The sequence below is a fragment of the Chlamydotis macqueenii genome, chromosome 2, assembly GCF_036417535.1.
Source record: "Chlamydotis macqueenii isolate bChlMac1 chromosome 2, bChlMac1.mat, whole genome shotgun sequence".
Classification (NCBI taxonomy): Eukaryota; Metazoa; Chordata; class Aves; order Otidiformes; family Otididae; genus Chlamydotis; species Chlamydotis macqueenii.
The window spans coordinates 144475392-144497678 of NC_141557.1; the positions used below are offsets into that span (position 1 = coordinate 144475392).

At 37.6% G+C, this 22287-nt stretch overlaps 1 protein-coding gene across 8 annotated transcripts in view; it reads right to left on the minus strand.

Annotated features, from left to right (window-relative positions):
- The window catches only part of ANGPT1 (angiopoietin 1), a 170631-nt gene that overhangs the window by 60018 nt on the left and 88326 nt on the right, over positions 1-22287 (minus strand). Inside the window, exons 4-6 of one of the 8 annotated variants that reach the window (XM_086742542.1) lie at positions 21965-22182; positions 7460-7486; positions 4751-4848 (exon numbers count right to left, since the gene is read on the minus strand). In XM_086742542.1, the coding sequence (XP_086598668.1) occupies positions 4751-4848; positions 7460-7486; positions 21965-22182 (343 nt within the window). Of the gene's footprint in view, positions 1-4750; positions 4879-5492; positions 5508-7453; positions 7487-16495; positions 16527-18713; positions 18720-21938; positions 22183-22287 lie in introns of all 8 variants that reach the window. The other 7 variants (XM_086742541.1, XM_086742540.1, XM_086742543.1 and 4 more) reach the window with 7 other exon arrangements.

Genomic DNA, 22287 nt, shown 5'->3' on the forward strand with positions numbered 1-22287 from the left:
GCCTCACCAGTGCCAAGTACAGGAGCACAGTCACTTCCCTACTCCTGCTGGCCACGCTGTCCCTGATACAAGACAGAATGCTGTTGGTCTTCTTGGCCACCTGGGCACACTGCTGGCTCATGTTCAGCTGGCTGTCTACCAGCACCCCCAGGTCCCCTTCCACCAGGCATCTTTTCAGCCACTCTTCCCCAAGCCTGTAGCATTGCATGAGGTTGTTGTGACCAAAGTGCAGGACCTGGCACTTGGCCTCATTGAACCTCATACAATTCACCTCGGCCCCATGATCCAGCCTGTCCAGATCCCTCTGCAGAGCCTTCCTACCCTTGGGCAGATCGACACTCTGTAAACTTACTGGTGTCATCTGCAAACTTACTTAGGAAGAACTCAATGCACTCATCCAGATCATTGATAAAGATATTAAATAGAACTAGCTCCAGTACTGAGCCCTGGGGAACACCGCTTGTGACCGGACACCAACTGGATTTAACTCTGTTAACCACAACTCTCTGGGCTCGGCCATCCAGCCAGTTTTTACACGTTACAGGGTATACCTGTCCAAACCATGAGCCACCAGGTTCTCTAGACGAATGCTGTGGGAGAAGTGTCTCAGACCAGTTCCCCTGGCCTAAGTCAGCTCCTAATGCGTAACATGGTTCCTTCAGCTCTAAAGTGGCAACAACCTCACTCCTGCTGCTCCTCTGCTCATCAGCAGCCTCTGCTTTCCCTATAGCTGACCCCACCTCTGCAGAGGACTGAGAGGACTCTTCTTGCCTTTTCTCTCCCTGTGGCCTAGGGACAACCATTTGTCAACACCACCAGGCATTGCACACACACACTCCCATCTAAGTAAGTAAATTAATTAGCTTAATACTTTAAGTCTATCTTTTTCTCTTCCCATTTCAAAAATATGGAATATTATTAAGATCCTTTTAAATAGAAATGAATCACTGATTTTTGTTGCAGAGCTGGAAGACTAATGAACTAAACTAATGAGCTGCTGAAGCTAGGAATATGAAAGAAAAATTGCAATCTAAATTTGTAGTCCTATAAAAATGAGGCATATAAATGGCATGGAGCTGTAAGCACAGAGGATAATTTTCTATGAATATATGAATGTAAAACCAGCAAAAACCTAGAACTGACAGTAACATTTGTATATATGACAAAGAGATACCTTCTATTGAATGTCAGGATTCTAGTAAGTATCCCTTAGGAAATATAAAATGAAATTAAGATATATTTTTGAGACCCAAAGTATAAAATTACTATAAATGAGACAGTTGCCAGTGGCTGTGAGTATTACTGAAGGCAACAATGTATTAGGCCTCTTAAGACATGTCAGAGTTGTATATCACATTGTGGTAATCTACACAACTAAGCTGGCTTTAAACAAGTGAGTGTGTCTCCATGGAGTAGCTATCAGGATATTACCTTGGGTCCCAGAGTAATCCAACTGTGTCAGTGTGGTGCTACCTCTGGGCTAATTAGTCCTGGCTCAGTGGTGCATTGATGTGATTTTGAAGCTATCTCAGCTTGAGTTAGTTCAGCTATCTCTGCACAGCACTAACTTGCAGGCTGTTAATACAACCTTCACGTCTGAAAAACACCTGTTAAAGCAATCACACTCCTCACTTGACTAACATTAATGGGCCTGGGATCAGCTCTTGCTCTGTTATTGCTAGGGCGAGACAGAAACAGGTGGTAGCAGAAACACCCTCAGCACACACAGACACACACTCCCACATTTTCTTGCTAAAACAGGACAAAATAATGCAATGGTATCAACTGAGTTGCGCTGCCTGTATTGATTGATAGCAGTGTCTGCAAATAGGGATACAGCAGAAACACAGGGTGGCTTTCATAGCGTCACTGTCCTTAAATCACCAGTGAAGCGGGTTTAAGGTAAATATACCAGAAGCATCAGTGCCACAGTGCTTACAGATAATCATTGTTTTTCATTACAATCCAGCTTCTGGGGATGGTTTATGAACTTTAATAAGGCTAAGACAAGCCACTGCCAATTTTGTACATGCAATCTGGACTTTGTCTGTTTTGAGTGGAAGAGCTTCTACAGAACTGTTTTACTGCTCTTGTCTTGTTCAGTAATGCTTAAAGAGATCTCTGTATTTTATGTCACGTCAATTATTTTTCATATTCACCACAGTTATATTGATCTTTTCCCATAGTACTCTCCCATCTCAATTCTACTCATGGTTTAACGAACTCTAATTCCTTAGTAAACTAAAACATCTTGACATTTACAGGCTTCCAAAGGCCCCTTTAAAACCAAATTCAGTTTAGAACTGTTTGCAGGGTCACCATTTTACTGTGTAAGAATAAATTCACCAGACAGATATGGTTCCCTCCCTCCTGTTTGGCTCACTTTCTGGACACTGCTCGACTTTCCTCTCGTGAGTAACCAACCCTTAGACTTCTTGGGAATTGCTCCCAACAGTGCCCCGTTAGAGGGACAGCTAGCATTCCTCCACATGTAAGTTAGACTTAGGTTATTCTCTTATGTTGCTAGCTTCAACTGACTCAGGTACCTTAGCAACAAAAGCCTTCCAAAAAAAAATCAGTCTCCTTTAGAGGCTAATGTTTCAATTTCATCAAAAAAACCCTCCCAATGATCTTTTTTTTTTTTGAGAAGGACAAAATTATACATGCTTCATGAATTCAAACAGTGCTAATATTCAGAATGTTATGTTCTTCACAGCCAAAACGCTTCTTCCCTGTTCACTACAAGAGAAGTAGGATTTTTGTAAATCTTTATCTTTAAAAAATATTCTTTCTGCTATTTCTGTCCCTGTGCTACCAGATAGTCCCTTCCATCAGCTTCTTCATTATAGCACTTCACTAATTCTCTTCTAAACTTTATTACAGATTTATTTGCAGGCATAGTCTGATTCAACTGAACTTGCTAAGTCAGAGGAAATGACTCAACTATTGAGTGTATGTTGGAACTTAGGAAGGATTCACTGTCAGCAAGAATTAAGAATGTCTGGAACCAGAAAGCCAACTGTATCCTGGGCTGCATCAGAAGAAACGTGACCAGCAGGTCGAAGGAGGTGATTCTCCCCCTCTTCTCTGCTTTCATGAGACCCCACCTGGAGTACTGCGTCCAGCTCTGGAGTCATAGAATCATAGAATCATAGAATGGTTAGAGTTGGAAGGGACCTTCAAAGGTCATCTAGTCCAAACCCCCTGCAAGGAGCAGGGACATCCCCAACTAGATCAGGTTGCTCAGAGCCTCATCCAACCTGGCCTTAAATGTTTCCAGGGATGGGACATCCACAACCTCTCTGGGCAACCTGTTCCAGTGTTGTACAACTCACATTGTAAACAATTTTTTCCTAATATCCAATCTAAATCTACCTCCCTCTATTTTAAAACCATTACCTCTCGTCCTATCACAACAGGCCCTACTAAACAGCCTTTCCCCATCTTTCTTGTAGGCCCCCTTGAGGTACTGGAAGACCGCTATCAGGTCTCCCCGGAGCCTCCTCTTCTCCAGGCTGAACAGCCCCAACTCTCTCAGCCTGTCCTCATAAGAAAGGTCCTCCAGCCCTTTTATCATCTTTGTGGCCCTCCTCTGGACCTTCTCCAACTGGTCCATGTCCTTCTTATGTTGGGGGCTCCAGAACTGGACACAGTACTCCAGGTGGGGTCTCACCAGGGCAGAGTAGAGGGGGAGAATCACCTCCCTCGACCTGCTGGCCACGCTTCTCTTGATGCAGCCCAGGATGCGGTTGGCCTTCTGGGCTGCAAGAGTGCATTGCCTGCTCATGTTGAGCTTCTCGTCCACCAACACTCCCAAGTCCCTCTCCTCAGGACTGCTTTCAATCATTCTCTGCCCAGCCTGTATTTGTCCCTGGGATTGCCACGACCCAGGTGCAGGACCTTGCACTTGGCCTGGTTGAACTTCATGAGGTTGGCACGGGCCCACCTCTCCAGCCTGTCAAGGTCCCTCTGGATGGCATCCCTCCCTTCCAGCCTGTCGATGGCACCACACAGCTTGGTGTCATTGGTGAACTTGCTGAGGGTGCACTCTATCCCACTGTCCATGTCGCCGACAAAGATGTCCTGAGCACAGGAAAGACATGGACCTGTTGGAGCGAGTCCAGAGGTGAGCCACAAAGATGATCAGAGGGCTGGAGTAGCTCTCCTATGAAGACAGGGTGAGAGAGTTGGGGTTGTTCAGCCTGGAGAAGAGAAAGCTCCGGGGACATCTTATTGCAACCTTCCAGTACCTAAAGGGAGCCTACAAGAAAGCCAGAGAGGGACTTTTGACAAGGGCATGTAGGGATAGGACAAGGGGTAATGGCTTTAAACTGAAAGAGAGTAGATTTAGATTAGATGAAATTATTTATTGTGAGGGTGGTGAGGCACTGGAACAGGTTGCCCAGAGAAGCTGTGGATGTCTCAGCCCTGGAAGAGTTCAAGGCCTGGTTGGATGGGGCTTTGAGCGACCTGGTCTACTGGAAGGTGTCCTTGGCCATGGCAGGGCGGTTGGAACTAGGTGATCTTTATGGTCCCTTCCAACCCAAACCATTCTATGTTTCTATGATGATACAGTTTACCATTTGCTTCACTCTATTGTATTGTTTTCAAGACTGAATATAGCCCAGGTTATTTATACCAGTACAATATTTTGCAAAATGGGAACTTCAATAAAGGCTTCAAATGCTTCTTTAAGGCCAGAGCAACACCATATTAATGAACATGAAAATCAAACAAACATTTACTTTACCTTTTTAGGATCTGATACGTTGTTAATATAAATAGTGTAGACCCCACTTTTGTTAAAACCAGATTGGTATACATCTGCACAGTCTCTGAAAGGCTTTTCTTCTTCCTTTTTTGCATTCTTAAGTAAAACTGCAAAAGAAAAAAAAAGATAATATAAGTTACAACAGCAATCTTAAGCATTTCTGTATGAAGGAAGTCCACTTTTACACACTGTATTCCTTTCAAACATACATAGTAATAACTGTACTATGGTCCATACACAGGTAGTGCATTTGATAAATTCTATTGAAGAACTAGTATGAAACTTTCAGACAGATGGCAGAGTAGACACCAGCAAAAGCAAGCCATGACGCAAATAGCTTAACAGAGCATCCTGTCTACCGAGAAGTAAACACAGCGTATTCTAATTGCACAGGTCTGTGCAGCTGCAGGTGTTGCCTCTGACTTAGGCTGTATCTGGGAAGTTGCCAAAGAATGCCCCAGAGATGGAGGTGGAGAACTTGTTCAGTGTTGACAAAATGTTCACCTAAGACAGGATGCAGAACCCTGGAAGGAGAGAGCTTGTGTCCTTCCTCCATAAGAAAGGCTTTTGAGCACACTAGGGGCTTGGAGTAAGGGAGTTCTTTGCTTAAGTTTTTTTTTTATTTTCGTATCTACGTACATAAAAGTTGCTAGATATCATTAGTGGAAAAAAGAAGAAAAATCAGTGCTACTGAAGTCAGTTGTTTAGAGTCATGATTTACTGAATTTATTTTTATCTCAGAACAGGAAAACAATTAATGTAAGAACATCAGTGCAGACAGACCACATACAGCAGTATAGGCTGAGAAATCAGGAGAGCAAGATATTTGAGGATCCCAGTCTTGAACAACCAGGAGATTCCCTGTAAAAGGAGTAACATCTGAGAGTATTCCCTCACTTTCACAAACAAAAGTATGATACTGAAGTATATGACTTCATTCCAACAACACATACTTTAAACACATCAGTATTCTCATGGAAATCCATCAGTCTACTCAGATTCTTAAACATGTCCTTAAGTGCTGTTCAGGGCCCAAGCCAGCACTTCATTAATCCCTACAATAAGGAAACAATATTTAAGTCTTCCAGATGCACTCATCGTGTGGTGACAGACACATCTTTTTCATTTTTGCCTTGAAAATGTGAGTTATAGGTACAAAAGGGGCTACGCCTTATTTGCTCTCAATGAAGTTACTTGTGCTGCAAAACTGGTGCTTAACGACAACGGTGTGCAAAAAAGCAACGGCCTTGCACAGCATGTGGGACTCTCTAGGCCATACGATGGTACGCAGTAATGCCAAGCCACTGCAGCTTGATATACTGTCTCCCCTTTGAACACTTCCAAGCAGTATTTCAGGATGGCAAATTCCTGCCTGATCAATTGGCATTAGTATAATTTCACAGATGGAGAAATTGAGGAAGAGAAAGGTTAAATGTTTTACCTCAGTGATTTTGTGAAAAGCTGAAAATTGAAAAATAGAAAGAAATCCAATCTTGAATTGTAAGACTACCCTGCTCTTTAGGTAGACATTTTACACAGGTCATATTATTTTTTTCCCTTTTATGTGTTTTACCATATTATCTTTAAAATATGATTTTAACAAACAAAAACTCCTTACTTCTTCCTTTCCATGTATTTGCTGCATATTTATTATTTTTATCAAACACTATCAATAAAAATAAAATGTGGTTCATATACCTGCATATGAACTTCAATTGGAAAATCAATGGCTTTGAAACTTGGCCATAATTGGAAAAGGTAGTGCTGGCAATGCGGTAGATGACACACATTTCCCTATGAGACAGTAGGGAATGAGGTCCTCAGCAAGGGACCTATCAACAGTGCACTCTCAAAGGTGCCATTTTTAGATAAGACATTGAACTGATGCCTTCACGATTTGTGTAAATTAAAGATTTCATGGTACTTTCATGTAAGCAGATGGTGTTAGTACCAATGGCCAAAGTCCAACTTGAATAATTACTTTGGGCTGGAGCCAAAGCTTAGAGAAGTTAAACCAAAGCCTCTCATTGATTTCAAGGGGCTTTAGAATAGATCCATTCTTCCTGGCCTGAATTTCTCTAATACTGTTTTTTCAACTGCAGACATCAATCTCTTTTGTCTAAAAAATGTATTTAGTTGTGCAGAGGCAGTGTTCATTTCCCTGAGTCTTAAAGTACTTATATTTTAATATTTATGTGTAGAGATTATCTTACCTCTATTTAACCATTATACACACATTGAAAACCACTTGGTAATAACTATTTAAGAGTCAATCAAGGAAATTTGAATTTAGTTCTTTTTAAACTGAGAGTTAGACAAAAAAAAAAAGAGTATATCCAAAAGTTCATATTAGTTAAACAAGGTAAGATTTTAATTTCAGAGTAATTAGATTTGAAAATAATTTTCTAAGGAGATGAATCTCTAGGAAGCATACTTAGAAATACATTTTTCCTCATTCTTAATGACTAGAAAAAAAACACAATAAAACTGCTGTTGATGTAAGAGATGATGTTAACAAAGACAGATAGATGCCATAGATACACCCAGTTCCTTCCATCCTTCCTCTCAGTGTCAAACAACTGAAATATCTGAGAACACAGATAGCATATGTGTTAATTTCCTGGAGACTAAGCAACCCAATACCTTTCTCTTGCAAGCAGTGGGTTTTATTCAGTGAACCGCCAAAGCCAGAAGAAGATGGCTTTCCTTGGGTGCCTCTCATCCCTCTCTCAGGAGGTGGTGCTCTCACTGGAAGAAAAGCTCAGTTCCTTGTGAAGGAGCTGAACTATTACAGATTGCAGCACAGTATATTAAGCATGACCACCACACAGTTTAGTTTTTCTAAATACATCAGACTGTAATTTGCAAGAACAACCTAAAGTTATCAGAAAATTAATACTCAGGAATGTTACTGGTAATGTTCTTTTAGGGTAAAATATGTTTTTTCTAAGGTTTGCTGTTTTTCTAACTTAATAGTCCATAAAATTTCCAAACCACTTCTACCTACTATAGATCCAGACTGTTTTTTTCTGTAACATTACATAGACCTTGAATCCTTTGAACATTAAGTGAAGTTCCTTCACTTGCATTGGCTCACATATGATAGATGTGTAAATAAATGTTTTAAAAAGTAACAAGCCTCAAGGAAACTAGTTCTAAAACAAAATACGTAGCCGTTACATTTCTTTGTTCGCCTTCAAGATCTTAATTGACTTTACACTGATTTCTAATGCTAGTTTAGTTGTTTTCAATACAACGCTTATGCCAAAGTTTCATGTACCTGAAGAAAAAGTTAAGTCTATAAGCAAAATCATATTATAATTTTTTTAAGTCTGAAAGCTTAGTCAAAATTTGGACACCCGCAAGGGTTTTTTTAATTGCCTTTTCTGGATCAATAAACTAGCGATGAAATCATGCTCCTTTGATGCAATGATTCCTATGTGGAGAATCCTGCTTTCCTGAACAGAAAGAGAATTAACAATAGAAATAATTTCTTCTTTCATTGCACTTTCAAAAGTCTTTTGGTTAATTTTTAGTCCAATAACTTTCTCCTTAAGCTATGCTACATGTGTTTCCTTACTTGATGAATTTCTTTCAGTTATCAGTCTTTCGGCTGTTTCTTTTCCTTGATGCCCTGGATGATGATTTGCATCCAGACAATACAGCAGGTATGATCCGTAACTGCCCAGAGCTCTGTCAGATGGCTTCTCCCATGTAGAGGCAACAGCCCTGAGCAGTACAACTGTTCTGCAGTCCTGTGGAGGAACAGGAACCCAAATCAATGAGGTTTCTGTTAACCCAGAGGCTGCAAACTGCCAGGGCTGAGCAGTTGTTCTGCTCTTCCTGCTAATATTAACCTTCAGCAGAAAGCCAGGCTCAGTACCTTGGGTTGTATAGCCTCTTCAGTTTTCTTAGAAAAGGTTACTGGAGCTTGCAAGTGAGAGTTTTCAGACATATAGGGTCTTTTCCAAAAATGACAACCAGGAAAATCCCTTACCTGATTGTTAGTTCTGTGTGCCTCTGTGTGGGGTGAGACTATTTTTCTGCTGTCAGTCACGAAACGAAGTCAATAGTAATTGAGTTTACTAGTTCCCAACAGATATCACAAATGAAGGATGTCTGCTTCTCTGACTGGGTTTAAAGAAATACAAACTGACTACTAAGAATAAATAGCTTCTGAAATATTTAGTAATATAAAGTTTTCCTCTAGAAATACGAAATTTCAAACATAAAATATTTATCTTTTTTCCTAGTTGCATGAAAATTTTCTAATCTCATCTCTACTAGAAAAAAAATTAAAATTAATATACTTGATTTTATAATTGAGATTTCTGATTGTTTTTGAGAAAATGATGTGGTTCTTTCATTGCTTTTCAAGACTGTCAGGTATTTGGTGAATGAATAGTGCAGGTTATCTGTAAGCAATAGAGAATGTTAAACCGCAGTTCATTATGTTTACTCAATCAATAAAATCACATTCATATTTCATTTAAGATCTGAACAGCCATATTTGTGAAATCACTGGAGACTGAGTTAATCACTAGCGTCTTCTATCCTTTAGTGATATTGCCAGCAAATGGAAGGCAGCTGTTGGGTTTTTTGCATGACAGGGACTTATTTGGACAGATATGCAGAGATTTCTGTAGTGTCTTAGTGAATTATTATATTTTCATTGTTTTAATGTTTTATTTACATGATTCTAATTTTCTTCTAGAAATTAATAATCACTACATATATCAAAGTACACTTTTAAAAATATTCATGCTTTTGAAGTGATGAAGGAAAATTGTCTCTCCTTACCTTATTGGACCTAAATTTTAGCTGCTCTATCAAATCACCTAAGGTGAAAATTTCTGTCCCCACATGAGCAGCTTCTAAAAAGTCAAAAAGGAGAAGGTTGTAAATTGATGGCTTTTACTCACATCTGTAGCATTCCCTGACAGGGTCATTCAAGGACTACCAAATGGCAGTTTCTGTCTAGATCCAGCCTGCAAATAAATTTTGCCTTGGTCTTGTCATGGTTCCAGACACATGGCGGGGAATCCTATAGGAGACCCTGTATCTCTGACCTCTTTCCCAGCCATTTGGGTGCAGCTGCTGTGCACCACCAAGGTTCCAGTTATGATGGCAAATAGTGCCTGACTCATGAAGAATCAAATCAGGAAGAGTTTGCCAATGTTATCAAAAGGATGTCAGTCAAATATCCCCAGTGAGGAAGTCTGGAACGTGGCCCATACATGTGTATATATTCCCAGACTTAGCAGCAGGAACCACAAACAGATCTGACAGTGAAAGAGTGAAGATTATTTTTGTTTTGAGGAGAAAAAATATGCAAAGAGTTACAACCACTCAGTTTTTGCTGACTTACAGTGAGAGGTATAGTCTGTTGTTTCAGTCTTGCATAGATCAACCTCCACTTAAGAACAAACATTAAACTGCAACCTAATAGCTGGCTGTGATGTGCAACTGTTCCCTGAACAAGACAACCCTGTGACAACACAGTTGTGCTGCAAATCTTACACAAACCACAGGGAAAGGCATAAACCTGGAGGTCAAATTCAAGTCAGATATGCTCTCCAGATAACCACAGTGCTGCCTACAAACTAAAATGGTATCCGTCTAAGAGCACATTTGCATCCCTGTCAAAAAGGACTTGTAAAGTGTATTTTCTGGATTCTAGTCTGTTCAGGTACATAATACATACTATGTGCTTTTCCTCTCTAAAAATTATTTCTGGATTATCAAAGCTATCACCATCACCCTATTTAATCAATCTGAAAAAGAATTAGAAAATTATAATCATTGAGAGGTATGAAATAAAAAAAAAAATCGCAGTTACTTATTATTGATAAAACATCAGGAACTTTTAATGCATCTAGCTAGTTAAATAAAAATCTTAAGTGTGAACTTATGTGCATTTAGAATCCAATTCTAAACTATTATAAAGACAAACTACCACTACCTGATTCAAAACTTTCTCCAACATCAACTTTATTTCATCCTGTATTAATAGTATGTTTTATTTTTAATTTTGTCTCCACAAAGTCTGAATATCATCTTAAAAAAAAAATAAGGGGGATATTAATATGAAAACCACTTCTGGATGTCTTAGCGTCCAGTAGTCTTCTCAGATCAGTCATTGTTGGTGCATGCTTTTGTACTCATGTTTGCTTATTAGGTGAGAGAAAGTTTAGAGCTGGAGTTTGGACATATATTTTCCTTCCAGCAAAGTATACTTCACCAAATGCTCTTCAAAGTAATATGTCATTGTGAAATTGCTCTGACTCTGACAAAAAGAGCTGGCCAAAGGCAAATTGGAAAAAAAAAATTCATTATGACATACCGGAATAAAATATTCTGGGAACTATTACTCCTTAATCAAGTTTATAGAATATAAATTTGCAGATTCTAGTTTTTAAAACTTTATTGTCAAGGCTCCCATTAATCCCAAATGAAGTTATGAGAGTTGCTATATCAGGTTACATTGCCACTTCAGCCTCTCCAGTGCCCCATCTCCAGCATCAGAGGTCCTAGAAGTCATAGGGCTTCCTCATCAGACTTGATCCTTTAACTCTCACTTCTGTTTTATTCTTTCCTTGTGCCCTCATAATTACTTATTTTCTCTTTATTTTCTTTTTCCTTTAGGTCTCTCCCTCCTCAAGAGGACCTAAGGTTTTGCAAGGGCTGGGCTAACACTTGGCCCCCAAAAAAGTCTTCAGTAGGAACAAATGTCCAAAGCAGATGACTGGAGAACATCATAAGAGCAGGCAAGCATATCCATGAATGGCATAGGCACTTCCTCTGCCAGATATAAAATATCTTTGTATTTAATAGGCTTTGAAAGAATTATCTTCTTTCTCCAGTAGCTTTTTTGAAGCCATGTGAATTTTAATCATTCACAGTGTCCCATACCAAGGAACTCCACACAAGCACCATGTGAAGGATGATCTCCAGTTATTAGCTTTTATCCAGTGTATTCCAGCTAGTGACCTTTCATTCTTGGCTGAAAGTGTTAGTAATTCCGCATCGACGCCCTACAAGCCACCTACAATTTCTACTGCATTCTCCTTCTATTTTCTTTTACACTGCCTGAGGTATCTTTGATATACTTAATTAATGCTATTTCACATCTTTGATCATCAGTCTTTGTAGCTTTTGCCATCTTTTTTCATTTTGATTCTTTTTCTTTTTTGAGACATGAGGTCTGACACTTTATACAGTATGTGAGCACATCATGAATTATACTGTGGTACACTTTTTTTCTGATTTCCTTGCTGTTCCTTTGTAATAATTTATAAAATATTATTTTCATTTCGACCATTAGCAGGCAAGTAGCACCTCCTGTGTCTTTTACACAAGATTTCCTTGCGAGTTGACCTTGAACTTACATTTTAGAAGGTGGGAGAAAACAGAACTCTAAAATTCCTTCCTCAGGTATGTTCATCTACTGAATGATAACAATGGAAAATGCTGGCCTTCATTTAAGTGTTCAGTTTATGACAGTATAAGTAAATACACATATATATACACATACATGTTTTTAATGTCTAAGGGAGCACTTAGTCATAACCCAAAACCCAGTGCAATGGCAGGGTGTCACTTAAAGGAGCGGTGCTGCTCTTTCCATTTCTGTTGGTTGTAGGCTGTCTCCATAGCCACAGAATGAATCAGCTAATAGGAGATCTGACAGAAAGTGTGCAGGAAGGCAAGGAGGAGGCAGGCTTGGGATTTTTGTTTGTTTGCTTAATTGTTCTGTTGTTGTTGTTTTGTTTTTTTCCTTTGTTATACAAGTTTATTATTTCACTGGAGCAGCTCAATGAAGTGATTTATCCTGTGACCCTACAATCACTAGACTGGATGGAGAAGTGAAAGGATTTTGTTTCCAAGGGGGAATGACAAAAGCAAAAATAGCACCTTTGCCATCAGCCCCTCGCCCCTCATGGCTGCATGCATACCACTTATTGCATGTGGGAGGCCCGAATGGATATGCAAACCTCTCTTCAGTACAATGCAGCATAGCTACCAGGTCATGCTGAAATGGAGTTAGTAGGGCAATGATGATTCTACTAGCCAATAAACGTATCCAGTCTCAGATTCATTAGAAACATTACGTACAAGAATTTCAGATCCATATTTTTAAGGTGGGGAGGAAAGAGAAAAGGTGTAGCCAATTAGAAGCCTCATATTAACATTTAACGAAATGTTTCAGCAGCTAACAGAATATTACTTTTCCCTCCCATGTACCCTCTAAGAATCTGAAGTAAAAGAGGCAAACAATTGCATAGCAAGAGCACTCAAGCTATCCAACTACTTATTAAATAAATCATTTAAAGCAGAAATTCCCTCCTGTAGTGCAGTAGGAATTGATTTGGTCTTGGAAAACAATGTTAACGTAGTGAGCTTTCACCCTCTCCAGGGCATAATTATTTACCACATAATAAATTATCAACAGTTATCAAGTTTGTTTCCCCATAAATCTAGCCTTAGTGACTGGTAACAACAATAATACTTTGATTCACTGTGCATTTGAAAGACATCACTTAGGAATACCATAAAGTGGTCCTCATTAGTGAGCTGAAATAGGATGTCTTATGGCCCATTTACAAAGAGATAAAGACATTTAATTATCCAGCTACAATATAGTTCCTTGAGAGTTTCTGCTTGAGACAGCAATTTTGTGAGTAACCAGCCATTCACTGAGTGATGAGAACTAAAGAAATCTTTCACAAACTGCTACAAGAGAGATTAAGCCACTGGCTTTGTTTAATATTTCTAGTGCCCTTATTTCTTTAATTGAGTTATATTTTTCCACATAGGCACCCTTATGTGTGTTTAGTGTTTCCAGCTGAAGAATGGTACACATACAAAGAATTTTTTTGCTAACAAGCCATTTGGGTGACACCAGCAATATCAGCTGGTTTATACATGCTGATATCCCCTGTAATATCTTTGATGTGAGCGAATAATACCATTTTTACAAATCAGAGTAAAGAAGGATTTGGAACTGACATAGACTGTAGGAATGAGGGTGAGTAATTGATTTCAATATTAGCAATCAATTAAATGTAAAACTATACACTTAAAATATTCATTTTTCAGTACTAATAAATATCGACCTCCTGCTGGGACCATCAACAAGTTAATGGGGATAAAATGTGGGAATCTCCAATTCTGTTTTGAAGTGTTTAAGTATTTTCCTACTGACATAATTTTCAAATGCTGCACAATCAAATGGACGTATTTCAGTACTCAGTCTCCATTCAACCAGAGCCTGGCTTGATCACACCTAATACATTATCTTGCATTTTGTTATACAGCGTAACTTCAAAATGAAGGTATCCTTGCCCGAGCAAGGTGTGAAAATACTTTAATTTTTGAATCATGATGACTTGGAATGAATATTGTTATTCATTTAGTTTTTAGAAAACAAGAATACAAAATTAATCTGTCCCGATGTAGATACTGATTATATAAATAGCAACACTAATATCATCATCCTGTAAAAGATAATATGGAGAAAAAAGGGACTTGCAGATGCAATTCATCTCATCCTAAGACAATTCACTTGATGAAAGTGCCTTTGTTGACTCTAAAGGAAGCCCAGACCAGGACTCTACCTCTACACTGTAAATATTAGATGAGCCAGGTGAGGCTGACAACCAAAAGCTCTTGATCTTTCTGAGCATCTCTGGAGAACGCACATCAATACAGAAAGACCCCAAGAGAAAAAACCAGGAAGTCTATAGTACATGAATAGAATAAACAATAAACATAAAATAAAGATGGTGCTGATGTGTATGTTTAACTGAACATCTACACAACTGTACAAACAGAGTGTCCTGGTTTCAGCTAGGATGGAATTAATTTTCCTCTCAGTAGCTGAGGTGTTTTGGTTTTTGTATGTGAAGAATGTTGATAAACACACTGATGTTGGTAGTTGTTAAAGAGACCAAGGTCACTGTCTGTTCTGGTCACTGATGTGCAGGTACAGGAAGCTGAGAGGGATACAGCCAGAAAGTTGATCCAAACTGGCCAAAGAGAGTATTCCATGCCATAAATGCCACACTCAGTACGTAAGTGGGAGGGTGAGCTGGTGAGCTCTCTCTTTTTTTTCTCTCTCACTGTTCGGAATCATTCTGGGATCATTTACAGGTTTTTTTTGTTCCATGATTGTTGCTTGGGACAGGCTGTATCAATGATTGGGTTGTCAGGCAGTGAGAAACTGTACATAATTTGTTGTTTTTGTTTGTTTGTTTCATTCTTATTCTTATTCTTATTCTTATTCTTATTTTTATTAGTATTACTATCATTATTGCATATATATTTTATTATATTTTCTTTTGCTATCCTAGTAAACTACCTTTATCTCAACCCACGAGTTTTCTTTTCTTCCCAATTCTCTCCTCTGTCCCCTGGGGAGGGGAAGGGTGATTGAGCAGCTGCGTGGTACTCGATTGCTGACTGTAACTAAACCACAACAACAACCTGGCCTCTGCCTGCAGCCCTACAGTGCTTTCCACTTCAGTGGGTCCTTGTGCTCAGTCGGATCCAGCTACAGTAAGGGTAAGGGGACTCCTGTTCCATGACACTAAGTGCAAAATTAAGATTCAATTTTTCTCTAGCTTTCAAAAGATCAAAAAGTGGAATGTGTCTTTATAATAGTGAGCTTTGTCAATTATGGGTGGAGATTTTCTGATTGTGATCTTCCTATTTCTTTCTAAAGTAAAGCTATTTCTATTGTTGCTTTAAGATGTCTTAAAAAATGAAACCACTTCCTCATAAAATCTCTAAAGTGGGAGTAAATAGAAACTGAACAAATGGATGTTTCCTGTATTCTCAAATACACATATTTTCAACCTTAGCTGAAGTTATTTGCTTTGACACCTACTTTGGATAAAAGTAGGACTTCATGACAGAAAAAGGTAAGTATGGAACTATAGATGGCTTCAGTGCACTAAGTGAGGTTTTGTTTAAACCTCTGGTGTGGTCACTCCAACTTTGTCAAGTCTGTGGTTTTTCATTAGTTCTTAATTAATATTAAGAAAAATGACCTTAATAAAGAAAAATGAAGTTCATAGATTAAAAGCATCATGTTTTGTTATTACATTGCAGTATATTAAAACACATTGGTAATAAAAAAGCAATTTCAGGTGTAAGAAAAAATGTCTGTCACTGTATTCATGCATTATTTTCTTATAACCATTTTTCAAGCACACTCCTGATCCATCTCAGACATACAGGTTGCAGACAAAGTTGGTCAGAAACATCTGGGCATCTAGCAAAAATCTCATTTTGTTTGCTTCTAAGCTTCAGAAGAAAGATAATGAAGTGACTGATATGGCATACTCTACGTTTCTGCCTCACTAGTTATGTCTTATCATGTTGAAAAAAAACTCTTAGAAATGTCAAGGATGAGGTACAAAGAGGAGGCAAGTGCTTAAGAAATGAAAATATATTGTTAGGGAAATGATACCAGACAAAACGTGCTGTCACCTTGAAATATATCTCAGATGAGTATCAATATTATTCTTTCCATGCACAGAAGAAAAATTCCCAAGAACTGTATCCTACCAGTTTACTCTTCTACACAGCTGTCTAAAATATATTAGATTTAAATATCCTCATTGTTGTATTAAAATATATGGTTGAATCAATATAATAGAGAAAAATTCTCTTGCTGAACACAGTTCAAATATTAAGATTTAAAATTACCTTTCAGAACACCTGAATCTGGTATTCTGTCCTGGGATTCCCACTGGGATATTTCTTGTTGTTGCTGTTGTTAAATACTAGCTTGTATTAGATGAGGTGTCTTTGAAGTCTTTCTAATGAAGTAGAGCTGCATCACTGCTGGGGTAATTCTGCTTCTGTCAAAGGAATTTCCCCTGTGCCTGTAACCTTCAGTTCATTTCTTTGAAGTTCTCATTCTATTCTCACTTTTCACTTCAGCATAACTTTTAACATCGTAACAACTGTGGTCTGAGATGTGGAATAGAGTATATATGGTTTAATTATTTGAATAAATTAATTTCTATGCCTTTTAAAAGCATGAATTCCATTAAAAGTAAATTTTTGGACATACTTACTTTTCCTGCATAATTTTCTAAAACATGAAGACTACCCATAACCCAGGAATGTGTTTTCTCTTTTCAGAAATGCCAGACCCACTAACCATGTTATTTACTTCATGAACTCAATAGGTACTTCTGGGGAGGTGAATTCCTAGCATATATGTGTATTATTTTGAGAATTAAGCTTAGTTTCTTGTCAGCATTCAAGAAGAAGATAATACTTTCTTTCTCTCCTACTAGGAAGTCACAAAACCAGACATTCATGACAAAACTTTCTCTACTGTTCCATTAGTCCTCTGAAGTATACAAGTTTAGACTAAGCATTTTAACAAGGTATGTTATTATGCAGTCTGACAGACAACATAAAAACAGGAAAAGAAAAATAAGTTTATGGTTAAATATATTTTCCCATTGAATTTTTACACTATCTTATCCTGTGGGTAAGAGTACTTGAGCAGCTATCCTAAGTTATGCAAATTAATGTTAACACAATAGACATTCTAGATCTATTTTCTTCTACTGGGAGAAAAAAAGAAACAAAAACAAAACAAAAAGGACAATATATTTCAAAATATATGTGACTTTTGACTGGACACTTTTTGTGATGTTTGGCTTGAAACATAATTTCCCCCTGGACTAATACAATTTCTGGATTACTTGGTTTGAACTTATATACACTTCTTTGATTATGATATTATCTATTTCTTAACATAATCTGTAGTGTATTCCTTGTGTTTTGCTTTTTGAGTAATATTTGTATTACTCTCTACTTACCACTACATTTCCTTTCACAAGTACTTTTTCTGATGTGGAAGCTTAGAAAGTCTGTCGCTAAACCAGTTACTGTGTTACAGATTTCATTTTCGACAGTGACAGCAATGCGCCACAATGCTTTATCCATCCTCAGACAAATAATAGTCAAAGTATTATGAGGAATAAACAGTTTCAAGAAAACAATAATCACAAAGTCTTTGGTGACCTTTGCAGAGAATGATGTGATCTCTATCCAACTCTTATCTTCTACAGGTGAAGGACTTCTACAGTGCTGGAGATAGTTGTGCAATACCTCTGTGGTGATTAATTAAGCCTTCACCTCAATGTTTCTATTTCTTTGTCTTTTGTTGGGGAAAAGTAAAAGTTTCAGGCATTCGTCTATATCTGAATTTGGAGATTACTTAATCTTTAAAAAGTTACTTTAAATTTTCAACATAATGAACAATCATTTTTATTGGAAGGCTAGTGTCTGGAAGAGCTGCCTTTTTAGTAATTCTGTTGTAGAAATTTATTGGCAGCCCCTGCCAAGATTGTTGCCTCTGCCTAAAAAATACATAAACAATGTGACAAATCTATTTAGCCATAGACATAGGCCAAAATGGAGACATATGACTCCCCATGGTATCCTCCATATATTTGACTCTCTGTAGGCTTTGTGACCTACTAGAGTGTCTATTTTAAGGATTAAATGCAACCGAAATCCTAGAATCACTCACACTGGGACAGAGGTGGGTGGTATTTTGGAAACCAAACTCACAAGCAATCCCAAGTTTTACAGGTGGCTCCCATCCCAGAACTGGTCTGTACCAAAACTGACACTGAAAGTGGGATCTGGATTTTATATTTAGGTTCATCTACATTTTAAAAATTTATGCTTTGTGTGGCTTTTACTTTTTCTCTCTTCCTAATTTGCCTTTATACCCTTCAGAATTTCTCTTAAAGTTTGTCCAGCCACAGTGGAAGTGCCAAAGCAGAATTCTTATGTTTGTCATTCAGTACTAGGGACTATGTTAGCTAAGCTTCTCAGAGTGCAAAACTAAACAAAAGCACTTTCTGTTCTGTCCAGTATCTCCACGCTGTTCAGCTACACTATTGACAGGCTCCTAGTAGGCAAACTTCTGAAAGTTTCCTAACTTATTTAAACTAATCTAAAAATAAATCTTCTGATATGATTATGTCATTACTGGAGTAAAATTTTTTGTTCATCCTGAGGACGTTACTCATCTTTCACAATCTGGCCTTCTAAACTTGATGCCTTCCTTAGGTTGTGCTTCTTTTCAAAGATGAGTGTCCTTAGTCAAAAGTCTAAAGGTTTTAAGGGGAACCACCCTTTGGTAGCTCTTCAGCTTTGTAGTAATTTAAAAATATTTTATCAATCTCAATGATATCTAGCAACCTATTCTTAACTTAATCAAGTACTATCTTTTATCAATGGAAAATATCGCAATGTTGCTGGCTGTTCTGTTTCTCCCCATCACTATTTATTTTGTATGCTTCCATAACAGCATCCCACATGCCTTTTTTCCCATCTAATAGTTCTGTATGTTACAGCTTGCTCTCCTCATATGGAAATCGTTCCAGGTCTCTAATTATTTCCATTGTCCTACACTTTTCTGGATCATTTCCATTTCTGCTATATCCCTTGTGAAATTAGATGACTGAGATTTACCAAAGTATAAGACAGAAGGGGTATCACTGATTTATGTATCACATTTTGTTATTCTCTATCTCCCAATAAACACCAGTTCTCACAGCATATTTTATGTTTTGAACATTAGTGCACACATAAAGACTTGTGTAAGACTCTAAACTTCATATTTTTGTGTGAATATAGAGTAGTTCCAGTTGGACTTCCCAGCATGCATACATTTCCATCTTCAACAAACATTTGCACAGGCTGAAGCTGGTATTAATTTTTGGTACAACCAAATGCTTTAGTATTCAGCCTTCATTAGAATGGTCTTGTGCTCCAGGATAATATTATTATTTTAACCTAGCTGTCTGGTTCCTTTTTCAGCTGTGAATGTACTTACCAAAAATGTTGGTCAGCTGGACTTAAACAGAGAGTAAGCGGAAAGGTTTCTGGAATTATTTCTCTTTAAATTATTCTCTTTAAATAAAAAAAAAAAAAAGATATCCAAGGAAAATTCTGAACATATTCATAGACAAAAAGTAATGGAGTCCAAAATCAAGAGTTTGAATTAGGTTATTAAAATCATATTTAGGCATTTAACTCTGCTGTGCATCTTTTGCTTCCACAGTTCCTCACAAGTAAAAAAACTGCTGAAAATTCAGGTTTTCAGGCACCTGAATTTGTACCCACGAGTCCAATTTTAAACATCCACTTCTGTAATCCTCACTCAAAGTTTTAATAAGAAGCAGCTGAGGAAACTAATTTTAGGAAAAATGTTGATTTGTTTCTTTTTTTTTTTTCTTTGAATCAAATTAAAAAGTATTATAAAATCTGTTTCTAACCTTAAGAAGAACTGGCAGTATATCTCTGTATGAGAATGATATATCTTTCATTTTTATATTAATTTTAAAGTACTCCTGAGCTCTATTAGAACACTGTGAACACAGCTTTGCCAGGTTTCTTTGCCAAAAGACCATAAAACATAATAAAGGATTTACATTGCATCACAATGTTTCTCTACTGATATGAGAACAGCCTACTATTATCTAATTCAAAATGCTGGAGAACAGTATAACAGAATAAGGAGAAGGGAACATTTAGAAGGAACATGAGGGGGAAAAAAGTTTTTTTTAAAAAAGTAGTCTATCAACACAGGCCTGAGCATGCAACACTTCCAAAGGAAGAGATGTAATCCTCGTCACTGGAACAGTTCAGATTTAAGCCACACAAGTTGCATGGGAATATAAGTCAGGAGCAAACCCACACTGCCTTGAGCTACGTAGTTTGAATGATCTAATATGTCCTTCTGCCTTTTAAATAGAGTATTAAATAATGATGCAGGTGACAAAGTTTTGATCGGGAGGATGGGATTGTTGTTTGGAGGTTTTGTTTTGTTTTTTTTTCTTTTTGTGTTTTAGATAATTTATGGCACTTAGAGCTCTAGAATTACAATGAGCAAATATTCTGGGCTCCTCAGATTGCTGGTACTTAACCTTGCATAGACCTCTTTCATCCATGCTTCCACACTCACTGAATGACTAGCACAATTCATATATCTACAGTTTCTCTCTAAGTTTACCTTGTACCCTTTCTCAGAAGGGTTTTGATGGCTTCTTCCCAGATAGATATTATTTTTTTTCCTCAACTTTCTTTCCTCCAGTATTTTTAACCCTCTGCATGCTATAGCAGGCACAATTGTTAATCCTCTTTTAGCTGTTATTCTTAGCATATGCCTTTTCTCTTATACTTTCCCTTACGTTTCGTCTTTCTTCTCTTCTACATGACTTTGTCTTGTTTTTCCTAGTTACTAATTTGTTCTTTCCAGTGTCCCATTTCCATCCTTTACAGTGGTCTCCAATAGGCTGTCTCCCTTGATCAGTTCTAATGAAAGGAATTTAATTCCAGAGACATTCAACAGTGTCTTTAGCATTTGAAAACTTAAATCTTACCTGAACTTCTTTCTCAGTCTCTGTAAGAAACCTGTTTACTAGGAAAGGTAGACTTGAGGAGAATTGTCCTAGACTCTGTGTCCACTTCTTCTTTCAAAATATGTTATTTCTATCTTTTGTGTCTGTAGTGTGTCTAATGCACCCAAAAACAAACAAAATCCAGTAAAGCAGAAGGAAGAAAAAAGATTCCCTGTGATAAACAAAATCTCATTCAAGAGAAGAGATTAATCTTTTGGATCTCTACAGCACCATAAGTGTCTACACACAAGTTCATCAACATTATAACCCATATACTTGTAGAAAGTGCTACGTCACTTTCCCTCATGTAGTACCATGTTGTCTCCATTGATTATAAAGAAAGCCTAGAGTAAATTAGATATAGGCATCTGTAAAATCCACAGCTGGTTGGATTACTCTCAGCAGGAGACGACCGATGCTCAGAGAAACAAATCAGTATTGCCTATGTGAAGTCAATGGAATTAGGGCCTATGTCAGTCATGGTCAAGCTATAACAACTCAGTGATATTAAATTAAAAAAAAAAACAAATATGGCCGTTAGTACAAGGGTTGGCCTCAGCACTGTCTGAACCTTATTTGATTTGTGGGTTCTCACCAGCTCTTTTGTCCTCAATTATAATGTCCTTTTCTTTCTTGGAATCAGCTCATTAAGTTCTTTCTTTCAAAAAATTCAGGACTTACTTCAGAATAAATTCCCTAGTACTTCTAATGTTTTATAATGCTACTTTCTTACCTCCTTCCTTGGAACAGAGAGTGATCAGAGTGTGAACTGTATCCATCAATTCAAGCTGTTGTTTCTGCAGTACACTGTTATTGCTTGTTGCCTTGTTTAACTGCTTCTCTAGTTCTTGGATTATGTAGCTTTGTCGTGTGACCAAGCTTTGTAGGTTCTCTTTTTCCTCCTTCAAAGTGTCCAGTTCCTCTTTATGCCTTTCTTCCATTTCTAAAATTCTGTGCTCAAGTAAACTAAAATGAAATAAAACATATATATTATTTCATGCTAACATATTTATTAATACAGAAAACAGAACAATTTTCAGTACATAAATAATTTATTCTAAAAATGTTACA